Genomic DNA, 26898 nt, shown 5'->3' with positions numbered 1-26898 from the left:
TGCCACAGAGACGCCGCGTTAAGTCCCCCGGGCTTTCAGACCAGGACGCACTGGAGCTTTCTGCATCTGAAATGCCCGTCCTGTTCGGTACCGGCGTACAGAAGGGGCCACGCCACCGCCAGTTCAGCTGAACTGCACAAGGGGAATGCACATGGCTGTGTTTCGTGGCATCGCTATGTTACTCCTCAGCTTTTCCAGTCCAATTCATTGGAAAACAGCACAAGCAATATCACAGGCACCTGCAGGAGACGCGGCACGGACGGCCGCTAAACGCCCGGCAACAACTGTTGGGGAACCAGGAACTACTGCTGCTACTGCCTCAGGGTGGTGTTAAACCTCTAGATGCAAATTATCAGCCTACCCAGTACCCCCAGAAAAGCCCAAAAGCTTTGAAACTGAAATCACTAGAAAGGCCACCTTCCCTTCGGTTTCCAGCCAGAGCAGCCTCCCGCGGCAGCACAACGTGCGGACCCTTCTCACCACGCGCATCACCCGCTCGGGGCTCCCGGCCAGGCTCCCGGCGCAGGCCGGCAGGATTCCCGGGTGCGCAGGCAAGGCACCGCGGTGCAGCCAGCGTTACGAACCACTGCATCAGCCACCCGGCTGCAAGCACCCGCGGCGATGCCCGACCCATTCCACCTAAGCGGTAATTAACTGTCGGTGTAAACAGGTATTAGCTACTTCATACTTTCTATGGGTAGAACACGTAGAGGCACAATTATCAGAAAAGCTAGCACAGTGTAAATCCACACCAATTTACCCCGTGCCAGCCTGCTTAAGTTGCCATATGCTTACCGATGGTAATTTAAGTGGAGAAATTATGAGAGGCGAGAAAAGCGTCTTTCCCTTCTCCTTCAGCATCCCCTCCAGCAGCAAAGCAAGCACAGAGCACAAAGCATATTTGTAACAACTACCGGGGCTCAGCCCGCTGCAGCTCAAGTACTAATTACGAGAGTCTCTGCGGGAACAAGCAGACTGCTCCACGCTCCTGCGACGGCAGAGCCACCAGCCACAGCAAATCACTCATCATATCCTGCATACGCTTTGTCTTTCACGAAAATTTTAGTGTAACTAACCTTTTTTTTTTTTTTTCTTCAAGATTCCTATCAGGAAGCCCAATCACAACTCCAGCAAAGCACGTTTTCTCAGACACTTCTTCCCAGCCCCAAGGTAAAGCACAACAGAGCCCAGAGGCGGCACTGAGGACGCTGAGATGCGGGCATCTCGCAGCCACACCAACCCGCGCTGCACGCCAGGAACAGAGCCACCTCCAGAGGCGGCTGCCGCTGCCGACACGATCCCCTCTGCAGGTCTTAAACCTGAGGAGCAACCCTGCAGTTCCCCAGCTTGTGGAGTCTCCCGCTCTTTCAGCGGATGAACAGCGATCTAACAAATCACCAATACGTTCTGCTCCCTCTGGTCAATTCTTACCCCTCCATGGGGTTTCAAAGACCCTTAGGTTTCCGTAGAAACGAGAGATGCCACAGGGCAGGGGCAGGAAGAGCCATCGCTGCAGTGGGGCAGAGGCAAGAAGCAACCACAGCTTGCAGAGGAACTCATCTGCACAGCACTGCCGACCAGACCAGAAGGGTGATCTTAAATTTTTGTAGAGATACTGAGCCAGGAGGAATAAAAAAAAAAAAACAACTATCACAGAAGAAACCAGGGGTCTCCAAACAAGAAATCAGGAGTCCTCCCTGTATTTATAGCAATTAACCACTTCAATAATGACCGAATTGCAACCATAACACTGTTCCTTCCTATGCCTTTCCCACAAGGAGAAGAGTTAAAAGCAAATTCAATCCTCACAGCAGACAGGAGACTAAACATACGAGCAACAGCGGTCTCCAGCTTCATTCAGCACCCCCCTGTCACTCTCCCCAGGCTTTCCTTCCGCGCCCCTGTGGTACGAAGGACCCGCAGCTGCCAGAACACGAGTGCTAAAGGAAAGACACTGCAAGAGCTCAGGACACTGCCTTAACAAACCCTCAGCAGGCTAACTATCAACAGTATCTGAGATAGGACTGGGAAATTAAGTTATGGTCAACTTCCCTCCTACATTTATCAACGTTCTTCTCTCTAGATCTTTGAGGAGGTTCCTTTCATTCCAGCAAGGAGAGCAAATAAACCCTCATCTCCAGCTGAAAAATAACTGAAAGCTGCATTTTTTTCCCAACACCACTTCCCATATTGACAGGAAGAGCCATGAGAATTTTCCCCAAGAATTTTCCTCTCCCTGTACACGCCTGTCACAACAAGCTCCATCGCACCGTATCAGGACCCATATTTTTCAGATCAATACCAAATTTAAAAGCAGCATGTATAGCAATTTCCCCATCCAGCTCAGGCCTGCCTCTCAAATGCAATTTAATTCCACCTGCAGGTGGTCAGCTCGTCTAACACTGACCCCTGGACACAGCGCTCGAGACTCTTGCCCCCAGTGCCCACCCCACCTTTGTGCTCTGCCACAAGCTCCCAAGCCAGGCTCTGCTTTGGAATCCTGGGCCCAGCACAAAGCCAAATCACAGCAGGATGTTTTTGCAAAGTTTACTATAGCTCAGACTTTCCACCACACATGCTATTTGTCCTTTCCACTCAGACTGGAAACAAACCCAAAGAAATTTCAAGACTACAAGCAAGGGCTTACTGGTATGCCACAACCAACCCATCTCTCTACACAGCTGGAGCTGCCATCGTCACAAATTCCCAACACAATAATAACTAAAAACACCCTGGACACCAGCTACTTGTGAGCATCCCCGCAAAAGCCATGAATAACACACATGTTAAATTAAACAGCTGACTACGCACCATGTAATAGTTAATACATCACATCTGTTTGTTATCAGGCAGAAAACAAAGTTACATTAAAACCAAGGGAGCCTTTTAAAGAAAAACCTTTAAAAGCAAACAAGCTAATCACTGCACAAGATGACTACCAAGCAGACAAAGTTTACTTCTCCCTGGGTTACTGATGCTCTCCCAGAAATGACTATCAACTCCAAAACAGCTTTAGAGTATCTTAACCGTTTCCACTTGCATTAGCTAAGAAGGCAAACTTACCAGAAAGGCCAGTACATTTCTAGGACACTACTCCCTGAGGGGGTGGCAAGGTTCTCCTAGAGCTGCAGAGCGTGACACGACTGCGTTTTGGTGCTGCCATCTTTCAGCCAGAGTTGAACTGGCTGACACCACACGTGAAGATGAGAATGACAGCCTTTAACTCGTGTGCCAAACGTGGTCCGATTCCTCAAGTTGTCTGTGCTGCCTACCATACAAAAACACCAACTAAAGACAGACAGCAAACTTTTACCTGGGGAGGAAAGCAACATAGCTTCCCAAAGCCACACACTGACAGCTGCAGGAGAGCTTTGGCTGGAATAATCCCGTCTCGCCAGCCCAGGATGGTTAGCTCTCTGAACTGAGCACCTCTTCTCTGAGCTGGCAGTGTGGCTTTCCAAACCGCAGCCAGTACAGCAGAACACACGCTGCAGCAGTCCCACATGCTAATGAAAGAGTGACCTGCTCACTGGGGAACAAATCTGGTGTTTGGCAGGTATCAAGCGCCCAGTACACGTGCCACAGACCGCTGGACGGGTGACATGAACCAGACAAGCTCGTACCACACGTGAAGCATGGGCCTGAAACCTCCCTTATCTCAGAGGGGATCCCACAGAGCCCTGCAAGGATGAGTCCATCTCCGACTGCCCAGCCATCCACCCGCACCCACACAATCAGGTGAGCACTCGGGGTGAGCTGTGCACCAGCAGCCCAAGGCTTTGCCAGGATGTAGTCGGCTCTGCCAGCATGGTTTCTCTTAAAAGGATTTCAGCAGATGTGGCAGTCAAAGGAAGTCGCATAAAGCTACAGGGAAATATCAGACCCAAGCAAACACCCCAGCTCTGACGACCAGCCTATCCATCCGTCCCCTGCTTCCAGGCGCTTTCTTAACACATGCCCACGGGGCAGACGCCTCTCCTCATCTAGAATACCCCAGTCTCCATTATTTGTTCAACCCAACCTACAGCTGCAAATCCTAAAAAAAAAACAAAGAGCCTTAAGAACTTTATATGTCTTTCCAATACCTCACTCGTAGCTGTGCAGTGCAAGAACCTGTACAGCCTTTAGGGGAAGAGCTGATGAACAGTTTCTCCAGCTCAGGAGACCGTATTCTGCCAGGCCTCAGCACAACCCGCCCACGCGCCGCTGGGGCGAAGGCTCGGGTACCTCTCGGCACGCCTCCTCTGCAGGCCCTTCCCATCCACAGGAGCCATCCCTCTGCGCTATCTAGGATAAACAGAAGTGACCAAAAAAACCCCTCCAGGTCTTCCTTGGGTAACATCTCCCTTCAACTTACTGACTCATTTGCAGTTTTCTGTTCCACTTTTTGCCTAGCTTGTATTATACACAGTCAACAAAGCAGGACAGAAACCCAACGTTACTTAGTTTCTCTTTTTAGCTCCATGACGTCTATCTGGCAAGATGAACTTTCTAGAACACGCTAGGCTGTCTGCCTCCCACGGCATCCCGTGCAGTACTTTCTCCAAGAGAAGAGCACCCCCCTTGAACCTCACTGCTTGCACTGGTTTCCTCTCTCCTCCTGACCCTGCAGCTAACGCCATCCCTTCTGAGGATGAGAAGCCGCCCCTTTCCCCCCCCCTAACGTTAATACCATGCAAGTGTCTGCAGAAACACATCCTCCATCTACTCACAGATTCGCAGGAGCGATACCAACACACTCGTGCTCTCAAAAGGTGCTCTGTAACTCCTCTGCGCTGCTCCTACAAGGCAGAAAAACCTTACAGCCACACCATCTTTTACAAAAGCAGTAGTTAGGATTAAACTCCGTCTGTCTGATCACTGACCGTTCCTTGCAGGAACATGAAAGAAGTCACCTCTGCCTGGTCAGACGGGTGACTGAGCTACTTTCAGTTTGCACACACCACAACCGCAGGTTTTTGAGTCACAGACTGAACGCTTTAATTTAAAATACTGTTAAAAAAGCAAGTACCTAACGCTCCCCCCAATCTCACTTCACCGGGCTGAACGCCTTAGCGATGCCTATCCGCACTCAGACACGCATTTCCTCTTCGGAAGCCATCTAATCCTTCCTCGGGGCTTCCACCGCCCGTTCGCTTCGGCGTCCTGAAGGACCAGGCCGCTCTCCAGCGCGGGGCTCCGCTAAGTCCCGCAGTCCCTTTGTCTTCGGCGCTGCCCAGCTCTCCCAGGTACGCTCCTGCCCTCCTGCCTCTCCTCAGGCCTCGGCTCCTCCGCGGCACAAAGAACCAACCGGGCTCCCGCAGCAGCCGCTCGCCGCCGAGCTGCCCGCCCGGGACAGCCACCTGCCTCGCCCCGACCCTCGTGGGAGCACAAAAAGAAAATGAACAAACGTTTTCCCTGGAAAAGCAGCCCCGACCGGGAACCGGGGCTGCCCCGGCCAGCTGCGTCTCTCGCTGCTTCAGTCCCCTCCTCAGTGGACTTCCAGGCGGGCCCTTACCCAAAGCAACCCCCCCCCCCCCCCTCCAGTGACCCCTCCGGGACCGGCCCCCCGCCCGCCGAACCCGCCGCCAGTCCCCGGCACCGGCTCGGTGCTCCCCGGCCGCGCCGCCTCAGCGCCATCCGGCCCCGCATCGCCGCCCGCCGCGGCAGCAGCTCCGCCGGCCCCGGCCGGGCCCCCCCCCTCAGCGGCCGGGGCCCCCCCGCCAGACCCCGGCCCCCGCTCCCTGCCGCTTTGTTCTGCGCGGCGGGGCCGGGCCCGGTGCCCCCCCGGAGCCCCCCGGCGCCGCGCCCCCGGGCCCAGCGGATACTCGCGGGTGCGGAAGGCCTCCTGCGTGTGGGGGATGACGAACCGCTCCCCCGGCTCCCCCGGCGGCAGCGGCTTGGCCAGCGGGAAGGGCTTGCGGCCCAGCAGCGGCGCCATGGCGGGACGAGGCGGGGACCCGGCCGGAGCCGGCGGATCCGCGCGACGACCCCGGCGGCGGCGGGACCCGGGCGGGAGGATTGAAAAATGGCGGGAGATTCCCCTCCCCCTCCCGGGCGGGCGGCGGGCCGCGCCGCGCCGCGCGCACCCGAACGTGCCTCCCGCCCCGCAGGGCCCGCCCCTGCCGCCGCGGCCCCTGCAGCCTACTGGCTGACCGCCGGCGCCGCCGGCTTCGGATTGGCTGCGCGTCCCGCCAAACGCGCCGCCTCGCCCCACCCGCCGGCGCAGCAAAGCTGCCTTGCCCCGCGCGCGGGGTGAGAGGTCGCGTTATGTAAGTGGCAGAGAGCGCGACTCCATTTTGTGTCCCCGTTATCCGCCCGCCCCCCTCCGCGCGGCGGCCAATCGGGGCGCGCCCCCGTCCCCCCGCCCATCCGGGTACCGCGGCAGGGCCGCGCGCCGGGCTTTGTCCTCCGCGGTCGGCTGGGGCCGCCCCCCGCTTCTTAAAGGGGCCGCGCCGCGCGGGGCATTGTGGGACTGTGGGGGTCCTGCGGCCGGCGGGCGCGGCCTCTCGGGGAGCGCGGAGTCGGGGGAGGCCCGGGCTGGGCCCACCGGAGCGTTCCCTCGGGGAGGCGGAGGGGCGGCTGGGGGGGGGCCGCGGGTGAGGGGCCCGGCGAGGGCGGGGGCTCCGTGCGGTGGGGGGCGGGAGGCCCGGGCCCCCCTCGGGAGCTGCCCCCGTGCGAGGGGAGGAGCGGCGGCAAGCGGAGAGGCTTGGGGTTGGCTTTGTGGTGGGGTTTTTTGGTTTTGTTTTATAAGGAGCGGTGCTTGCGGAGTTTCTGTCCCGTCAGGGCTTCCTGGGGATCGGAGCCCGGCGGCTCGGAGCCCGGCGGCCCCTCCAGGCCTGTCTCGGCGTGAGGAGCGGGGTGGGGGGGGTCCTGAAGCGGGTGCCCGTGAGCCCGGGCCGCTGGGGCAGCCCTGGCCCCGGGGGGGGGGGGGGGGGGCAGCCCGGTTGCAGCTGCTTCGGGGTGAAGAGAAGCCGCCTTGGCAGCTGGAGCTGCCCGGGATGAGTTCAGCTCCCCAGACCGGCCGTACAGCTGGGTGCAGCCTCTGCGCAGCCTGGAGGGTGAACGTTGCGTCCTCCAGGTACGGATCGCCACTGGAGAAGCGTCACTGCGTAGGGTGTCACCGTAGGAGTTACTGGTTTGTCCCCAAGGCGTGGTCTGGCCCTGAAGAGAGCAGGTGATACCAGCGAGTGCCCCCCGCTCCCTGCCAGCCGACGGTGGAAGTGCCCTGGGAATTCACTGGCAGCCGGAGCTCTGCCGGGCCCCGACACGCAGAACGTCTCCACCGCCTCCGGCCAGCAGTCCCGGTCCCGCTGGCTTGGCGTTTGGCCGCCTCCCTGGCCAAGCCCCGTTCTCCTCAGCACGTGGGAAGGGCAGGGAAAACGCGTGAAAAATGCGTTAAAGCGTGGTGCCGCTTCACTGCAAGCTGATCTGGTGGTTTTGAAATGTTACGTGACTTCCAGGGCGGTATGTACGAATGATGAGGGTCTTGCCGAGTAGAAGGTGACAGTTTATTGGAGGGGCAGTCAGGTAGAGAAAGGTTCATGAGGAACTGGTTTTGGAGAGCAGCTGAATTCTGTTAATTTGTCACGCAGCGTACAAGGTCTTGAGAGGCTGCGTGTCCAGGGAGGGTCAGGTGCAGGGCGATCGGGAGGGGGGGTCTCATTCAGAGGAAAAAAACCAATGCAGAGGACAAACTCATGTCCTGAAGGAGCTTCCTGGGTTGGACCTAACGGGAGGACGAGCCTGTTTGTGGGATGACGGCGTGGGCAGGGGCCGTTGCGATGTGGCCGTTTAAAAAGCCAAATGCAAGCTGGGGTTGTGTTGGGTGCAGTGTTCCCATAAGATGGTGCAGCACTGCTGTTCCCGTCCCTGGAGCCCTGTTCTTGGCACCAGGCCCACGAGCGGTGGGGTCAGATGGGCTGGGCACAGAGAGCAGTTCGGAGCAGTTCGGAGGAGCCTGACGAGGGGAAACTGAACCGGTGGAGCTGGGAGCTTGCCAAATGTTGCGGCGTTTGGGTGTGATCACAGAATACGAGAATCCCTCCCTAGGCAGCCCTGGCTATTCATGTTTAAATCCAGAGCTCGCACGCTTGAAGGCCAAGCAGCTCCCCTGCGTGTCAGCCGAAAGAATTCAGCGCCGGCCTTCTGGGTGTCTGCGCGGCTCCGCTTGCTGCCGTCGCCTGCCGGGTGCCGCGGCCTCGTGCCCGGCTGTTGTCTCCGCTCGTCCTGGCTCCCCTCCTGCTCTGCTCCCGCAGTGCACGGCCGGCCGTGGGGTTGCCTCTGGCGGGTGCTGGGTTTTCCCTGGGCTGTGGAGCAGGGGCTGGCGGGCGTCCTGCCTGAGGACCGTTCTGTGCAGAGCGCGAGGAGTCACTGACCTTTGAGCTGACCTGAGGAGAAGCCTGACAGCCTGCAGGGGTTGCCCTGCAGACAAAGCACCTGCTTCCTGACACTGCCGATTGCTTTAAAAAAGCTGAGCAGGAAGGAAAATTGGTGCATCCCAAGAAGAGCTTGTTCTTTTCCAGTTATCCTGAATGACCCAGCAGCAGACTCTGCGTCCCTGCCGTTCAGACCAACAGAGGCATTCCCTTCTTGCGTGATTTTCATTCTGAAGCCTTCATTTCCAAGCAGGTTACCAGAAAGACGAGCTCCTTCCTCAGGAAGAGCGAGCAGCTGTGACGCGCGGGGCAGGCGCATCGCTCCGCTGTGAGCAGGTGCTCTCTTCTGGTGTAGAGGAGGTCGATCACCCAGCAGCAGTGAAGGTCGTGTAGCTGCCATACGCAGAGCGTGTCCGCCTGCCAGCGCGTCCGTGCTGCCGGAGGGCTGCCCCTAACGCTGGCGTTAAAATGCCATCCTCCTTATCTCTTCAGTTTACCTGATGTGCCGAGCCAGAGCTCCGACGTGATCTCGCCGCAGTGGCGCGTGGTCTGGGGGGGTGTGGGAGGTTTGGGAAGGTGTTTCCACGCAGCTGCTGCTCAAAGGCTGGCTTTGGTTCTGGTTTTCCTGTTTGGTAGTGACCCTGCGAGTCCCCGGGAGCGAGAGTGCTGCTGGCTGCTGCTCTCAGCCTGCAGAGCCTAGTTTCTGCCTGAAAGCTGCTTTCCATCTCAGCCAGTTTTTCAGCAGGTGAATGTTTGTCTCCAACATTTCATGTTCCAGCTGGCAGAAAATACCTGATAAATGCACCTGTCTATTCCAGACATTTCCCTCTGTAGATTTCCGCCCCTGGGCGCAGCCTGGAGCCTTGACTAACCCCACTGCAGACTTCCAGAGCTCTTTCTGCCAGAGACTGAGCTCCTTCCTCTGTGCTGAAGAAAAGATGCTGTGCCCTGCAACACACTTACAAGCAGAAAGGGAAACGCTGTGTGTGGAAGGGCTGCGCCCCGCTGACTCAAACCCATCTCCTGGGTGTGTGTCTGTGTGCTCAGCCGCTCAGCTCGAGCAGTAAAGTTTGTTCTGGGCCCATTTCCTTTCTGAGAGCAATGGCAACTTTCCTAAGGTCAGCCAGCCAAATGCCCTTTTCAAGAACACCACATTGTACACACCCATACAGAATGCCTACAGTGGTGGATGGCATCTGTGCAGGGTTCAGGGAACAGATACCCCCTCAAAGAGGCTACAAAACCCTTGTGCTGGTAGATGTTATCGTGTGTCTAAGAGCTGTGACATGTTTTTTGCAATCCTCTAGGTGCAAGAGTCTCCTCAGCTGTCTCGCTGCGTTGCAAAGAGCCTGGTTTCTGTCACTGTGAGACAGTTGTGCGTCTCCTGATCCCTGCAGTGCCAGTTCCTCGCATCCGTAGCCAAAATGAAGATATCCTATTTCCTGGGTATACTCTGCAGGGTATGTGTAGCAGGTGTTTTAGCTCCTCACACACTCACAAAAGCTTTGAAACTTCATTTTATTCCCATAGCTGACAGCTCTCCTGTGTTTTTGCTGCACTCTGCAAAGTGACCTTCCTCATCCTCTTCACATCCCTGAAGCCAAGGCACGAGCAGAGTTTGCTGTTGTTCTTTTTCCATATTTAAGTTACCTACCAAAACAGCCATTTCTTTCAAAAATTTTTAGTAAAATGATTCTTGGTAATCAAGAATTTTCCTTTTGCAGTTGAAGTCTTTTCACGTGCCCAGCCGAAGCACCTCCAAGTATACAAAACCCAGACTGTGCTCTAGGATGAGGTTTGCTATCTCTGAGTCTTCTCTTAGGATGAAGACTCACTTCTGTTGTCACAGCAGGAAGAATCAGGAGCCTCCCACCTGTCCACGGCCTCAGTAGTTTCACCACTGCTTCTAAAATCAGCTGTAGTGGCAGAAATCCTTTTGGGTACCAGAGCCAGGAGCGTGGTGCTTGGGAGAAATCCTGCGCTATGGACCCAGGGGCACGGGAGCTGGTTGCAGGTCCCCGGGTAACAGCAGACTCTGCCGCCGTGCCTTCCCCCATGCCTTCTCAGCCCTGAACTCTTGGGTGCAGCGCTGCTGCTCACGCTGCAGTCCTGCTCCAGACAGCAATTTGCAGCGTTAGCCAAGCAGGGGAGGGGCAGGAGGATCTTTGCCAGCCCCCGCACTCTAGCCTGGTCATGAGAGGATCCAGGCAGGCGCTGCAGGGAAGGACCCTGTCACCTGAATGCTGTCCCTCCAAGGCAGCACGGCATAGTGAGTCTGTGGCATGGGGGCTTAGGAGACCCATTGCTATTCATGAGCCGCTGTGAATGACCTCATGTGATTCCCAGCACGAAGGAAAGCCTGTGATAGCTGAGAAACCATTCCCACCAGTTTAATAGCTGGCAAGGGAGGACAGAAACCACGTCCAGCCCAGAGAATCCCTCAGCTGAAGGTATTTAGGGGCTTGGATGTTCTCTTGGAAATTATAACATCTCATTGCCCTGTTCTTGTGCTTCTCTAGAGACTTGGGGCAGCTGTCACAGAGATGATGCTGGGCCAGATAGACTCTTGATCTTTTTTAATTCAGCTGTTCATATGTTTGAAGGGGGCGGGCAATGAGTTCAGAAGGACAGTGCCATTTATTAGTAATATTTATGTGGCCTCTGCTTGCAGGCTGTGCAATAGAGTGGTATTGGACTGCCTTCTCATGCGCATCTTTGCTTCTCTTCCCCCAGCTACCCCCTCGTGATCCCATACTCCACTGCACCTCTTAGATGCTTTGGGGTCTGCCAACCCTGCTTGTCCTTCTCCGCACCTGGATCCTTCTGCTTTAGCCCTTCCAATGGTTGCCAGACAGCTTTCGCAGTGGCTGTTGTACCCTGTGGCTGGCCAGGAGCAGAGACCTCCACCTCTAGATCCACCTTCCCCACACCCACCTCCTGCAGCCAGCCCTGCTCGCTGCTCCCTCAGGGGCTGCTGAGAGAGGACGCCTGAGGCAGGGTCTGCACCAGGCTCCTGCCTCCCTTCTGGGCTGCGTGATGGCATCTTCCAGGTCAGCAGGGCCTTGGTGGCTGTGCCTCGCTTGTCAATGCCTCTGGCAGCTCAGCTGCCTGTCCTGGCAAAGGGCCTGGTGTGGGAAGAGGATGGGCTTGGAAATGGGTGTTGAGAAGTTCCCGTAGGCAAACCAAGGGCGTGAAGTCTGAAGGTGAAGCAAAAGGGGTCTTGTCGTCAGCGCAGACGTGGGTGTCTGTGGTGGGGAGTGGCTGTGAAGCAGCGTGGTCTGCCGAGAGCTGATGCCATCAGAATGGCACCAAGTTGCCGTTCTTGGCCTGAGAAAAGCCCAAAGGTTTTGCTCTTTGGTCATGCACAGGAGGGCCACATGGGCAACAAGGCAAGTTCAGAAGTCTGTGTGTGCAGGAGTGTCCCTAAACACCTGTGAAATCCAAGAGCAGATCATGATGCGGAGACAGACCTACGCGTGCAGTCACTGCCTCAGTGTTTGCAGCTTCTGACCTGGGAGGACTCGTGCCCGTCGTGGTGTTTTGATTCAGCTTTTTGTTTGATGTGCCCTAAGTCGTGGTAGAAAGCACGGAAGGAAGATCCATCCAGTACGTGTCCTGTGGCAGCAAGTGGGCCTCTGGCCGTGCCAACAGGCCCACTCCCGGGGAGGACAGGGAAGGGAGTCCAGGATTTGGGACAAGGACTGTGAGTTAGGACTGGTGAGCATTTGATGTTCTGCACCCACATGGGATTTGTCATCTAAGGGTCACAAAGCCCCTAGTGAAAGCGTATCCTGAAGAGGCCCACGGTTTGGTGTGCTAAGAATCCACGTGCCTTGCTGGAGAAAGTGGCAGCCAGTACCCAGTGGCACTGGGTGAGATGGGTTCTCCTCCCTTGGCCAGGGACGGCTTTACACCAGCTCAGCTGCGTCACCGGCAAGCTGGCAGGAGAGGTGGCAGGGCTTTATGTGCAGAAGCGTGCTTAGGGTTGTCAGTGAGTTGCCTCCTGGTTCCCCATGCCTGTGGGCCCCGAGCAGCCTTGTTCTGGTCTCCCGGAGCGATGTCCCTGCGTTGCCGGTTCTCTGCTGCCAGTGTCGCGGGGCTTTGGGAGGTGCTGACTCTTGCATGGCAGGAGTTGCACTTTGCTACAGCCCTGCTGTAGCTAAAGCTTGGCTGTGCATGTGGAAAAAGGCAGATTTTGTGCCATTTGTGCTGTCACGTCCTAGGAGAGATGCCCTGCACCCCCCCCGAGCTCAGTGCGTTTCCCTTCCCATTCCCAAACTCCGCGGTGCTGGAAGTGGCTGGAAGCACCGGGCAGCTCAGGCTGGTGCTTTTGCTGAGCTTGGGGTTTTTCTGTGGATGTGGTGAGGAGCCTGCCCCTGCCCTGGTACATCACCAGGAGGCTGGGGGAGTTTCCTACCCAGCTCTTCTTGCTCCCCGCAGTCTCCAGTGTGGCAGGGCCGGCTTGTGCTGCTGATGCTCTACAGTTCTGCAGCCAGCACCATTAATCTGCAGGTCTCCAAGCTCTTGACAGCTATGGAGAGAGTCCAGCGGAGGGCTACGAGGATGAGGAGGGGACTGGAGCATCTCTCCTACGAGGAGAGGCTGAGGGAGCTGGGCTTGTTCAGCCTGGAGAAGAGAAGGCTGAGAGGGGGCCTTAGAAATGCTTATAAATATCTGCAGGGTGGGTGTCAGGAGGATGGGGCCAAGCTCTTTTCAGTGGCGCCCAGTGACAGGACAAGGGGCAATGGGCACAAACTGAGGCACAGGAAGTTCCGTCTGAACCCGAGGAAGAACTTCTTCCCTCTGAGGGTGACGGAGCCCTGGCCCAGGCTGCCCGGGGAGGCTGTGGAGTCTCCTTCTCTGGAGATATTCAAGACCTGCCTGGACAAGGTCCTGTGCAGCCTGCTGTAGGTGACCCTGGACTGGGTGACCCACAGAGGTCCCTTCCAACCCCCACCATTCTGTGATTCTGTGAGTTAATCAGTTTGCGCTCTCCCTTTGGACAGAATGAGCTAAAGCCCGCTTTGGTTTGATGGAGATCTCTTCCGTGGTGCTCAGGAGCACAAAGGCCTTTTCCCGTCGCTGTAACGGTGTGAAGGGACCCTGGAGTGTGTGTAACTCACTGCTGACTTCCCCGGGTGTGAGGGGGGGGTGATTAATCCCATACATTACTGCTTTGAACTGCTGCGCGTACTCCCTCATTGAGATTTCCTGTCTCTTCTCGTGCTCTGCCCCCAGGCCTCAGCTGTAACCCAAGATATCAGAAGATGTCAATTTTATGTTCCTACAAATACATATAACATAGAAAACTTGCCCATTGCTTAAATTTAAATATGCAGCTTCTCTGTTTGACAAGTCTTCATGTCTTTGTGGAAAATAGCTCTGTTGAGAAACAGGAGCAGGACTTGGCTGATTTTTTTTGTTTTCATGGCTTTTCCAGTCACTTTTGCTCCTCAATGACCCCTTTTATGCAGAAATTACATACAGTTTAAATCCTGAAGCTGTCCCAAAATGTGGTTCAAGCTTATTAAGAAATGTGATTTATTTCAGTGTAAGTTAGAACATCTCATAAGAGCCGTCCCAAGGCAAACCGCAGGTTTCTGTCCGGTCTCCAGCTCTGGGAGCTACAGTCTGCTCTGAAGTCTGCTTCTTGTCCCTGTCCCTCCTGCAGCCCCTGGCCCTCTGCTCCTTGGCCTTTCCACTTGCTGTCCGCAAGGCGCACGCACCCTTGTGTCACCCGCTTGCGCCGGGTGCCGTTTGCCCTGGGGGGTTTGGCACAGGTGGACATGCAGCCTGGAACCAGCTCTGCCCCCGAGCAGCAGAGCCAGCGGTGCCATTCGCTTCCGTAGCAGACAGAAGAGTGTCTGGAGACAGGCTGGCCACAGAGCAGTGAGTTGACCCTGGAGCTCGTCCTGCAGTTGCTTTTGAGGTACCCAAAGGCTGGGTTTCCCTTCGTAGGCAGTAGCAGCCATTGCTGCGGCCTCGGAGTTACCCGGGGTGGTTCTCTGGGGCTGCTGCACACCCGGTGTCCCGGGTGCCCAGGAGATGGCGGTCCTGCAGCAGGTCTCCAGACGGCGCCTGAGATCGTCTGAAGAGTGGTTTGAGGCTTGCAAGGAAACCCAAGTCACAGGCTGTGTGTTTGGCTCTCCTGGGGAAGGAGAAGTCTACATCTGCAGGGACTGATGGTCTGTCCTAGGCTGTCAGATACCGAAACTGGGGTGGTGAGCCAGCAGCAGTGAGAACAGCCTGTGCTCAGCAGGCAAGTGTCCCTGGGAGCGTGTTAATGGTGCAAACCTCAGCAATGGGACGGCGTCGCTGCCAAGGAGTTATCACCACAGCTGACCTGGAGATGCGAGGTCTCTGTGTGGCTTCGGCTCCTCCGGGTTTGAAGGCTTTGATCACAGCCAGATGAAAGCACCCTTGCGAGGACTGAGCCCCCCGTAATGGAGCCTGACTGTTGGCTGCCTCTTCCCAAGTGGAGCCACGGCTGGTGCCTTTAGCATTCAATCAGGGAGAGCGTGATGGGAACCATCATCACTGCCAACCCCTGCCCCTGCCGGGAGCCCCATCTGGCCCTCTGCTCCCCACTTACAGCCCTCAGGTGTTATCATCCTCCCCCTCGCTCTGCATCCTCCCTCATCTTCACCAGCGTCCCCAAGTCACGCTTGTCCTGCCCGGGGCTCCCTGTCCTCTTTCCAGCCCGGCTCCGGAGCTCTGTCTTCTCTCTGTTTCCCACCCCACGCTCATTTACCTTTCTTGCCCTTTGGTCCCTGAGAGGTGACATTCCCAGTGGAGCAGTTTTCTGCTCAAGCGAGGAAGAGCAGAGCTGAGCAAGGGGCACCATTGCTGGAAGGGTGCGAGGAGCCGTCCTTAATGCACAGCCCATCACAGAGGCTGCTGGAGAGAACCAGCAACAACTTGAGATCTAATTCTGGATTACTGCAGACTTGCCTTTGCTGTTACAGATCGAGAGGCACTAAAAATGACTTTTACACTTGGGATGATGGCAAATGATCTGTTTGCTAAGCAGAATGTTGAGTCTGTCGAGGAAATCCATCACTGAACCCATCTCAGTTCCCTCTCAGCGAGGCACAGATAACGAACGCGTCAGTCAGTGTCACTTGCTTGGGCACAGGCTGCTGTGCCTCACCTCCCCGGTGCTGTCCTCGGCTGCGGCTCCCCAGTTCTTCTTCCTTTTGTCGTTCTCCTAGAACGGCGGTCGTCGGTGTTGGTGTTGGTGATGTGGTGCTGCGCAGAGCACCTGCAAAGAGACTGCAGGTCGCAAATACACTGCAGACAGAGCTTCTGAGTCTGGAGACAGCTGAGCCCAAAGAGAGCCAACCAAAAGGAGCATCTTCTCAAACGAGAGGATCCCTGGCATGAGAAACCAGCTAGAGAAAGGTCTGACCTTCAAAGCAAGAAAGCAAACTCTAGGGATTATTTTTGGGGCAGAAACAGAACTCTGTAGTGGAAAGTGCTGTCACAGTACTCTGCTCAGCGCTGCAGAAAATGATGGTTGCAGTTGTGTCACAGAGCCATAAACTCCTTTGCGAAATGAAGCCCCTTCATCCCTTTTCTCTTTTTAAAATCATGTAAGCAATTCTAAAAATCCTCCTATTGAAATGCTGTTCTTCAGTAAGTGCTTTGTAGTCTTTGTTCTTTAAACTTTGCAAATGTTTATGCTTATATAATACTGTACTGAAGCTGTCAGTTGTTTCTTGGTCACTTTTCTGCGTAAGGATGGAAAACCTTGTTGTTCTTCAAACTTTTGCAACTGTAAGAGCTTCTTTTCAAAAGTTCCTGTGTGAGTGTAGAAGATTGGTGCCTTTACATCACAGCTGCCAGATGCTGTCTCACTGCGAACAGGGAAATAAATTCATGTACAAATGCACACCTAGAAGCCTCCTCAGGCTGCTGCTGCCGATGCTTTTCCGGGTGACTGCAGCTTGGTCTGAGGACCCCGGCGCAGCTCAGAGCCTGTGAACACCTCCCGCCCGGAGCCTTCAGCGCTTGCACCGAAGCTGCGGGCTGTGGCAGAAAGCGCTGCCGGGCGGGAGCCGTGGGCTTGCCCACGGGTGTTGCACCCTGCTGAAACGGGGGTCTGACGGAGTGAGGGGCACGCACGGGGGTAAGGGGGAGCGCACGGACCCAGTCGGCTGTGCTGGTGGAAAGCCCTGCAGCTTCTCTCAGAGCTTGTCTCGGTGTGGGGCTTTGCTTAGCAGTGCACCCGTGTGAAATGGGGCATCTTTCGCTGGTTCATGCCTCAGCTGCACAAAATTAAAGGACGTTTGGGTATTTCTGGGGCCACTTGGTTTGTTATCCCCCGAGGCACAGGCAGCTGGATTCCCCATGGGTTTCCTTCAGGAGGGCATTTCAGTCCTTCTCTGTGAGTCTCTTTTTTTCTCCACCCTTCTCCTGTCCTGTGACTCTCTGCAAGGAAGACTTTTGCTTCTGGGGAGGATTCATGGGCTAGCAGAAGTCAACCCTGCCCCAAGCATTCCAGAGGCAGGACAAGCCTGAGTAGTGATCCCAAATGCGACTTTGGCCGTGCGGGTCATGACGTGCTTCTCCCGTGCACCCCAGGTAGCTGTCAGGATCCAAAATCGCAGCTTGCCCGCACCCCAGTGCCTGCTGGACCCCCCAGCGCCAGGCTCAGCGCCGGCTCCCTGGGCATCATGCGGGCAGGAGCCACCGGAGAGCAGGACACAGCCCTGGGCGGGCGGCCGAGGCTGCGGCTGTGCTGGCCCCACCGATGCTGCCGGGGCAAGGTGGGCTCCCACGGTGCTTCGCAGTCAGAGCTGCGGGCAGCCGATGGCCTTGTGACTTTCAGATAAAAAAGAGAGAGCTGATTAATCCTGGAGCCAGAAGAACCACAAAGAGGGGACTTCAGGGAGGATTTGGTTAGCAGTGGCCCAGATACATCAAACTGTCTCCTGCATAAAGTGACATCCCATTCGCGCTCCTCTTTGTGCAGCACAGCTTACGTTGCGCATCCTATTAGACGGCCGACGCGGCTTTGGGATATTCCGAGGAGACTGTCCAAAACTTTTCTGCCACCGTTTTCCCTGACTGGTTTCAGTCCGTCACCTCCAACGGGGACGGCTGCCTGCCTGGTGTGCGGTGACGCCCGTGTCGCTGCCAGGGAGGCGGGATCCTGGTGGGGTGGCAGAGCTCGGGGGGGTCCAGCTGTGGGCAAACCCCGACCCCGTGACGTGCCACGGTTCGCACGGGGCTGCAGGGGATGTCCCCAAACAGCACCAGTATCACGGACCCCCTCCCAGCGTGGCAGCGAGCGCTGCCTGGTGCCTGGCTCCCAGCACCTGCGGTGGGTGCGGATCCCGGGGAGACCCCTCCCGATGCTCCGTCTCGCGGCGAGGTGTCCCCCAGCGTGGCAGTGTCACCCCTCCTTTGCTGGCTCCAGTGCTGGGCTAATCCAGCTGGGCGCTGGTTTCTCTCCAACATCAGAGAGCTGCCGAACTGGACCAAAAGGCTGCAGGTTTACTCCGTACCTGCGAGCCCAGAGCGTGTTTTTGGGCTGGTGGTCTTGCTGAAACGGGAGAGGCTGTCGGCAGCCCCCCCTCTGCAGAGGCGTGAGCGGGGGGGCGGCTCCAGCCCTGGTACCAAAGTGCAGGTCCTAAGGTACCGTTCTGAGGGCGATGGCAGTCGATGCCCATCCCACACACCGATGTACATACTTACCTATTCTGAGTCATCATTTTGCTGTCGGAGTCAGTAACGCCATCGCCGGTACTCGATTTTCGTGGCTCCTCAGCCGAGGGCTCGGGGCCGGCACCGTGGCGCAGGCAGCTGCACCACAGAGGGGTGCGATGGGCAAACCCCGCTCAACAGCTCAGCCCCAACCCTCCCAAAGTCCTGTCCGAGAAATCCCTGCTCACAGCGGAGCCTCGCCGAGGGGGAATCCTGCCCCGGGGTCAGTCCCCGCTGTGTGGCACCCTGCGGGCGCGGGAGCCTCCTTCGTCCCCATGCGGACGAGGGCTGGGGACCTGTGGCCAGCTCTGAGCCTGGAGGTGGCCTTTGCACCCGACCATGGCACCCAAGGGTCTCTCTGAGAAGGGGTCCTGTCCCCTCCCCTTGCTGATCCCTGCGTGGTAAGAAATTGCTCTGGCCTAAAAGAAGCGTTTGTATAGGCTGGGGGGTGGGCAGGGAATATCTCCTTCTCTGGAGATATTCCAGCCCCGCCTGGACGCGGTGCTATGCCCCCTGCTCTGGGTGACCCTGCTTGGGCAGGGGGCTGGGCTGGGTGACCCACAGAGGGCCCTGCCAGCCCCTGCCATGCTGGGATTCTGTGATTCTGTGACTTGAGGGGAGCGGGGCCCACCTAGGGCAGAGTCACACCGCTGTCACTGCAGCCCTCAGCGTTGGCCGAGGGGAGACAATGTCTGGCTGCTGTTTAATCAGTTCTCCCTTTCTGGGGAAGCTTGGTGACACCAGCTAATGGGCACAGTGCCTCCTCCCGGCATGGTGTCCGTGCGCCTGCTGAGGAATTGCCTCAGGTCCCCAGGAGCCAGAGCCTCTCCCAGGCCACCATCACCTCTTGCCATGAAGGACCATGGGGCTGGACCAGCCCCTGCAGGGCTCTACCAAGCCCCAGCTGCTGTGATTACTGCCCTGTCCTGGTTCCCACATCTCATAGCCAGATTGTTAGGACAGGGTGGAAAGAAAAGTCACTTTGCTGCTCGACACGGGGGAAGGTATTTCATGAGACGAGTAGCCTTGACCTCAGAATACTTCCTATTTATGGGCAGAGGGAAGAGGATGCTGTAATGGAGTGTTGTAGCACTGCAAAGCAAATGATGTTCTGCTGAGCTAATAAAGCCTGGCGTCTGCGTCGCTGTGGGGCTGCACATGCCGTGAGTACATATGAAAATTCACTGGGCTGAAAGTAAAAGGGTGTGAGAAGTGCCTCTTTGGAGGATGGCCCCAGGATGATATGAAGGCATGTGTATCATCTTGTTTCTTCCATCGCTGGGTTTGGAATACGAAGGATTTGTCCAGAGAGCTGGATTTTGCCAATAGCGCTGGCAAACTCGGATGTCCTTGTGTTTCATCCCTGTGAACCTGTCTCCCTGCAGCGACCTTGTCCTGTGCAGCCTGCTGTAGGTGACCCTGCTTCGGCAGGGGGTTGGACTAGATGACCCACAGAGGTCCCTTCCAACCCCAACCATTCTGTGATTCTGTGACCTTGGGCAGTGCTTGGGAGGGCAGCGGATGTGCGGGTGCTGAGGGCACCGGGTACCAGAGCTCAGCACAACTATTGCATATGGATATGAATAAGGGATATAATTAGAGAATTTGACTAACATTTTTAATTTTAACTCCAGTAAAATATCCTCAAACCGCTGTTGTCACACTCAGCCTGGTGACAACGCTGCCTTTCAAAAGCTGTGTTCAGACCTGTCCCTGCTGAAGACTGTCCGTGGTGTCTGTGTCTACACAACTGTGAGCTCCTCGCGCCCGTTTTCTCTGAGGACTCGCGGCACTTGCAGTGCTCGCAGTGGTGATGAGACCTGCCCTGCTTGTGAGGTGGCTCCTGGCAGCCCCAGCCATTCCCCCGGCTGAGACTTCACGGACGCGGCATCCCCGTGGCAGACCAGGGACGCTCCTTCCCCGTCGGGGAAGATCGGGTGTTGAACCATTTTAGTGGTTTACATGAACAGTGTGGAGCTACCACCGCAAACGCGCTTGGTTTCGTTCTCAGCGTGGCAATGAAGGCCGGGTTTTGGAAGGCGGAAGGTACCGCGCAGCGTGCCCCTCCGGCCCCGGTTTCGGCTCGCCGGCAGCTGGAGGCAGCGGATGGCATTGCTGCACCGCTCGTCTGCCGCTCGCCAGCGGCCGTGGAGCCGACCAGAGGGCTGTGTTTCTTCTCAATTTCTTCTCAAAAACAAGTTACACACTGGCCCAGTGCTTACACGGACCCGTTTTCCCTTTCAGCTCTGTGCCAGTCCGTGGCCACGCTGTGTCTTGAGAGCATTTTGGAGGACATCGTGACGCTGCCGGTAGGTGACGTGGTTCTGTTGTACCTGCCCTGTCTCACCTCGTCCTCTGGGCTCACAGAGCAGCAGAAGACATGCTCTGAAGGGGCGAGAGGAGCTACCCAGACTGCTGGGTTCCCAGGGGAGCGAGACAACAGCCCTGGTGGTCTCCTGGCCGCAGAGAGCCGTGGGGAAGGGGCTCACCTCCTGACAGCCGCAGGATGTTTCTTTCTCGTCGTTCAGACCATGAGCACCTTGCACAAGGTCTCTCTGCCCGTTCCCGTCTGGGGCTGCAGCGTCGGGTTTTCTGCTGTGTGGGTGTCAGCATGGCTCCCCAGGGCATCTCCTGGTCACCGCTGTGTGCCACTTCCCTCCCCTCCCTGCAGAGCACCACGGTCACTGCCGGGACGGGTGGGATGGGCTGCAGGAGCCTTGTTCACTTGACGAGGCTTAAACCATAACCTCACGGGAAAGTGCAGGGGCTAGTGGTGACCTTGGATTTTTAGAAGGGAAATTGGCCAGCGGCCTCCCAGTTTAGTGGCCAAATGTGACTCTGGGATTTCTGCATGGAAGCAGAAAGTCCGTGCAGGCTGGGAAAAGAAAGGCTGGGAGCGTCCCAGCCTTTGCTGACCATCTTTTTTTGCTTCGTACATGGTGGACTTTAATTCATAGCACATTTCAGAGCGCTAAATGTCACTGGCAGGGGTCAGGAAGATCTTTTTTGCTTGCTCCATCCCCTCTGCGTGCTGATCTGGGGTCAGGAGGCAGTTTCCCAGGGCAGGAGGTTGTTACCGGTTTGCTCTGCTCGGTAGCAAGCATCACCCCAGGCTCTGGGTGCTGCTGGAGGGACGCAGGGGAGCGTCCTCCTGCTCGCTCTGCCCCACGCCAGCGGTCTGTCACCTTTCAGTCTCACACCGATGCGGGGACGGTCCCTGCTCGGGGGAGCTCTCTGGGGTTACGCAGCTCCTGCATGGGTCCCAGTGCCGGGTGGGAAGGGGCACATGGGCGGGCACTGTCTTGGTCTGGCATGGAAAGGGGAAAGCGAAATCCTTGTAACAGGCCTGGATGAAAGCAGATGGAAGCGAATCCACCGGTGTGTTATCCCCGAGAGGCAGGGGCGATCCTTTCAGTGCTCAAAATCCTGGAAGAGCCTCCAATTCCCTGGCAATGTCAGAGGAGAGGAGGAGTGAGCTGGAGCTCCTGCACGAGCACAGGCAGCGGCCGGGGCAGAGCACACTGGCCAAGCGGCAAAGGGACAGGATGATGGTCGGAGGAGAGGCAAACACCAAAGGCAAACACACCAGGAAGGCCCTGGCTGCTGACCAGGGTTCAGCAAGTGGCAAAGTGTTCAGGAACGGTGCTCTTTGATATCTTCACTTGCAGACATTGAAGCCATTGAAACCAAAGAGGAGGAGGAGGAGATTCCTCCGTCAATGAGATGGGAACGCGAAGCCGCTTTCTCCTGGTGGACGTGGAGATAGAGCTTATCAGCTATTACAAGAATTTCTTTCTTTCCCGTGCTCAGATGATGTTACATCTCAGAGTTCAATCTTCCCGACACATTAATATTTGCTTTATACAAACTTAATCCTGGTTTATAGTGCTGGAAAAAGGCACCGAAAGCGACACGTTCATCGCAGCAACGTTTTATGTGTGTGCACAGGTACATAACGGCGTAGATAGTGGTGTTTTCTTTGCTCGGGATGTGCTTTGAGATTTCTTCTGGGAAAACACCGCTCACACCTCACAGCTGGGACACAAAGATTTCCCATCTTGCAGATGCTCCAGAGCGAGCCCATCAAGGAAAAAATCAAGGAGAGGGAAGTAGAAATATCTACTTGGAAACCAATGTCCATAAAACCTCTGGAGAACAGCTGGCGAGCAGCGTGCCATGGCAGTTCAATAGACGCGCGCCGACCAGGGGCTGTGCCCGCGGTGGTGGGGCTGCCCCTCGCCTGCTTGCTGCCCGCGGCTGCCCCGGCTCCAGGGAGCTTTTTGTCAGCGCCAGCGCAGCTTCACGCTGCTGCGAAGCTGCTTTGGGCTGGTCGGGGTGGCTCTGCAGTCAGGAGGTGCAGAGGAGTGCGAGTGTGGGTCTGTCCCGGCGGTGACCGACAGCCCTGGGTCCGTGGTGTCTGTCCAGAGCTCTGGCAGAGCATCGTCTGCCTGGCCATGCCCCATCTCACAGGTGGAAGCTCCCGGCTCCTTGGACAGGGCTCCTCTGAACCCGGCGGGGCTTTGCGGCCAGCCCAGCTGCGGTTCTGGGTGAGCTGTGGCTTTCACACGGAGCTGTCATGGACCAGGAAAGTGCACGGGAGAAAGACAAATGCTGGGAATGGGACAACATCCCGTCGCTCCCAGGGTAATGACCCAAGCATCACATCTCTGCAGAAATGGGTTATGAGAGAAAAAGGTTTTGAAACCTCACCTAACAGGCAGAGTACGTGGGGAAAAGATCTCCTACTTTCTTGACTCCATAACTTGTGGAAATCCTGGTTACCTCCCTGTTCGCTCTGCGCCAGTGCCTGAGCTGCCAGCGAGTGCCCAAGAGCAACTCTGGAGGTGTCGTGGGGTAGCCGGAGCCGCTCCGTGCCGGCAGCACAACTGCTGTTTCACCGTCGCAGTCGGCTCAGCCTTGCTGGGGAAAGCCCCTTCTGTCCTGGACCTCTTGCTGTGTCGCTGGAGGAGATTTTTGCAGGTGCTGATCTCATTCAGTCGTCTGTCAAATGCGAGGCATTGGAAAAGGGGGTTTTTCAGTATTTGTTTGCAACCATAGCTCAAAGCTCACCTGGGCAAAAAAGTATCATTTGTCACCATAAGTTGTGGTGTAGACAACCAGGGCTTCGCACGGTGACAGAATCACAGAATGTTGGGGGCTGGCAGGGCCCTCTGTGGGTCACCCAGTCCAACCCCCTGCCCAAGCAGGGTCACCCAGAGCAGGCTGCACAGGACCTTGTCCAGGCGGGTCTTGAATATCTCCAGAGAAGGAGACTCCACAGCCTCCCTGGGCAGCCTGGGCCAGGGCTCCGTCACCCTCAGAGGGAAGAAGTTCTTCCTCGGGTTCAGCTGGAGCTTCCTCTGCTCCAGTTTGTGCCCGTTGCCCCTTGTCCTGTCACTGGGCACCACTGGAAAGAGTCTGGCCCCGTCCTCCTGACCCCCACCCTGCAGATACTTATCAGCATTTCTAAGGTCCCCTCTCAGCCTTCTCTTCTCCAGGCTGAACAAGCCCAGCTCCCTCAGCCTCTCCTCGTAGGAGAGATGCTCCAGTCCCCTCCTCATCCTCAAAGCCCTCTGCTGGACTCTCTCAAGTAGCTCCTCATCTTTCTTGAACTGGGGAGCCCAGCACTGGACACAGCACTGCAGATGGGGCCTCACTAGGGCAGAGCAGAGGGGGAGAAGAACCTCCCTCGCCCTGCTGCCCACACTCCTCTTGATGCACCCCAGGATCCCATTGGCCTTCTGGGCACCCAGGGCATGCTGCTGGCTCATGGTCAACTTGTTATTCACCAGCACTCCCAGTCCCTCTCCACAGAGCTGCTCTCCAGCAGGTCCGCCCCAGCCTGTCCTGGTGCCTGGGGTTGTTCCTCCCCAGGTGCAGGACCCTGCCCTTGCCCTTGCTGAACCTCATCAGGTTCCTCTCTGCCCAACTCTCCAGCCTGTCCAGGTCACCCTGGATGGCAGCACAGCCTTCTGGTGTATCCACCACTCCTCCCAGTTTTGTGTCATCAGCAAACTGGCTGAGGGTACATTCTAACTCTTCATCCAGGTCATTGATGAAGAAGTTAAACAAGACTGGGCCCAGTACTGACCCCCGAGGGACACCACTGGTTACCGGCCTCCAACTAGACTCAGCGCTGCTGATGACAACCCTCTGAGCTCTGCCATTCAGCCAGTTCTCAATCCACCTCACTGACCACTCATCCAGCCCACACTTCCTGAGCTTCCCTAGGAGGATGTGATGGGAGACACTGTCGAAAGCCTTGCTGAAGTCGAGGTAGAAAACATCTACTGTTCTCCCCTCATCTACCCAGCCAGTTATGCCATCGTAGAAAGCTTGGTCAGATTGGTCAAGCATGATTTCCCCTTGGTGAATCCATGTTGACTACTCCTGATAACCTTCTTTTCCTCCCCTTGCTTGATGATGACCTCTAGAATGAGCTGCTCCATCATCTTTCCTGGGATGGAGGTGAGGGTGACCAGCCTCCTCCGGGATGGAGGTGACGGCTGCTGGGACATGGCTGCCCTGCGCCAAGGACGTGCGGTGGACCTCACAATTTCTGCACCCCCAGTTGGAAGAGGCAGGAGACATTCCCAGCACCAGGTGCTCCCTGGAGTGGTACCTGCTTTCACCTGAGGCTCAGACAGAAGCAGTCTCATGTCCAGTCCCTACAGCTCCATCCCTGATGTGAGCCCCAAACTGACAAACTGGGTGGTTGGCACTGTTGCTTGGTCCGGCTCTATGCCTACGGCCACTGTTGAACCATGCAGCATGTTTGCTCTGGAAGAAAGCAGGGACATCCCTGGGGTCTTCCGTGGTGCTGGCTTGCAGCTCCTGTCCACCTCGGCATGGATCCAGCAGGAGGGACCCCAGACCCTGTGTGCTAGTGGGGCTGGATCTCCAGGGCTGTGCCCTGTGGAGGTGACAGGAGGGAGCTCATCAAGTGTCACCAAACACCCGTTGGTGGCACATCCAGGAGAAGTCCTGCGTGACACATGGGAGGTGCCTGGATGCCTTTGCCGCTCCTGGGCTGTATTTGCTCAGGTCCTGATAAGGGCTCTTATCAGAGCAGATGAACACCCCTGCCGTGAGAAGGGCCCGCCGGGTTACAGCTCCTTAACACGCCCCGAGACGAGCGCGGGACGGGGCCGGCGGCAGCAGTGCCAGCTGCACTCCTCCCCTGCGCCGCGCAGCTATAAATCTTGTGACTCAAAACATATCTACAGTAACTTTCTGGACTTCCAAGTGTCCCCGTGGAGCCGGCATGGGTGAGTGGGAGCGTGGGGAGCCGGGCAGGGTGGGTTCCCCGGCCCGTGGCCCCCCAGGAGCAGTGCTGGCAGAGGGGGGTGTCGAGAGCCTCCCCCCGGCAGAGCTGTCCGTTTGCTCCCGGGGATGCAGGACTTACTGCAGGGGCAGGAGAGTGGACGACAGGGTGACCATGAGCCAGCAGTGTGCCCTGGCTGCCAAGAAGGCCAATGGGATCCTGGGATGCATCAAGAGGAGTGCGGCCAGCAGGTCGAGGGAGGTTCTCCTCCCCCTCTGCTCTGCCCTGGGGAGGCCCCATCTGCAGTGCTGTGTCCAGTTCTGGGCTCCCCAGTTCAAGAAAGATGAGAAGCTACTGGAGAGAGTCCAGCGGAGGGCTACGAGGATGATGAGGGGACTGGAGCATCTCCCCTACGAGGAGAGGCTGAGGGAGCTGGGCTTGTTCAGCCTGGAGAAGAGAAGGCTGAGAGGGGACCTTAGAAATGCTTACAAATACCTGAAGGGTGGGTGTCAGGAGGATGGGGCCAGACTCTTTCCAGTGGTGCCCAGTGACAGGACAAGGGGCAACGGGCATAAACTGAAGCAGAGGAAGCTCCAGCTGAAGATGAGGAAGAACTTCTTGCCTCTGAGGGTGACGGAGCCCTGGCCCAGGCTGCCCAGGGAGGCTGTGGAGTCTCCTTCTCTGGAGATATTCCAGCCCCGCCTGGACACGGTGCTGTGCAGCCTGCTCTGGGTGACCCTGCTTGGGCAGGGGGTTGGACTGGGTGACCCACAGAGGTCCCTTCCAACCCCGACCATTCTGTGATTCTGTGATTCTGTGAGATGCCACTGGGCACAAAGCAGGGGCAGACTCGAGGTCCGTGCTGCTTCTTCCAGGGCGAGGGAGAAGGTCTGAGAGGGACACGCAAGTCACCGGGTCTGCCCTCAGCCCAGCTCCTGGGCAGCGTCGGGGCAGAGCAGGGCTCAGGAGGGGTCGGGTGGGGACGAGGGGACCTGCAGGGAGCCAAGGAGGGGTCACGCTCAAGGGCTGCGGACCCTCCTGCAGAGCCGGTCACCACGCTGCTCTGGCCGGAGGGACAGGGGCTCTCCGCACCTTGCTTGGCTGCGAGCGCAGCGGGGAGAGCCTCGGCGAGGCGCGGGGTGCGGGCTGAGCGAGGGCAGGTCTCTGCAAACAGGGCCCACCGACAGAGGGAAGGTCAGAGTGGCCTTTCCCTGTGCAAGTGGGGCCTGAGAAGATGCTGAACAAAGAAAAACGTCGCAGCGAGTCGTCTCCGCGGAGCAGCCCTCTGTCCCGGCAGCGCAGCGGCAGGGTCACAGGAGAGGAGGCGTTCGTGTCTAGCAGGTAGTCACTGCGCTTTAGTTCCAGCCCAGCAGGCATAAACCTATGAGTAAACGTGTTAAAAGTGTAAGACTGATTTTACCAGTGTGTGGAAAGCGTCGGTTTCCAATTGCTGTCCCAGGTCCGTCGTCGTGGGGTGTCCAAAACAGAGGCGCCGTCGGAAAAGTCATCCCTTTCCAGATGTTTTGCAGCCTGACACTGCTGTAACCCCCAGAGGAGCAGCTCTGATGC

General features: G+C 57.1%; 1 protein-coding gene across 1 annotated transcript in view; it reads right to left on the bottom strand.

Moving 5' to 3' along the window:
* The window catches only part of BAZ1B (bromodomain adjacent to zinc finger domain 1B), a 50847-nt gene extending 44801 nt beyond the window's left edge, over window positions 1–6046 (bottom strand). The window contains exon 1 of the mRNA XM_075439895.1: window positions 5808–6046. Within this exon, the coding sequence (XP_075296010.1) occupies window positions 5808–5920 (113 nt within the window). The 5' untranslated portion in view covers window positions 5921–6046. The remainder of the gene's footprint in view (window positions 1–5807) is intronic.
* Window positions 6047–26898: the final 20852 nt, after the last annotated feature.

The sequence above is a fragment of the Opisthocomus hoazin genome, chromosome 20 (assembly GCF_030867145.1).
Source record: "Opisthocomus hoazin isolate bOpiHoa1 chromosome 20, bOpiHoa1.hap1, whole genome shotgun sequence".
Taxonomy (NCBI): domain Eukaryota; kingdom Metazoa; phylum Chordata; class Aves; order Opisthocomiformes; family Opisthocomidae; genus Opisthocomus; species Opisthocomus hoazin.
The sequence above is the reverse complement of the archived record's forward strand: the minus strand, read 5'-3'. Positions and strand labels throughout refer to the sequence as shown.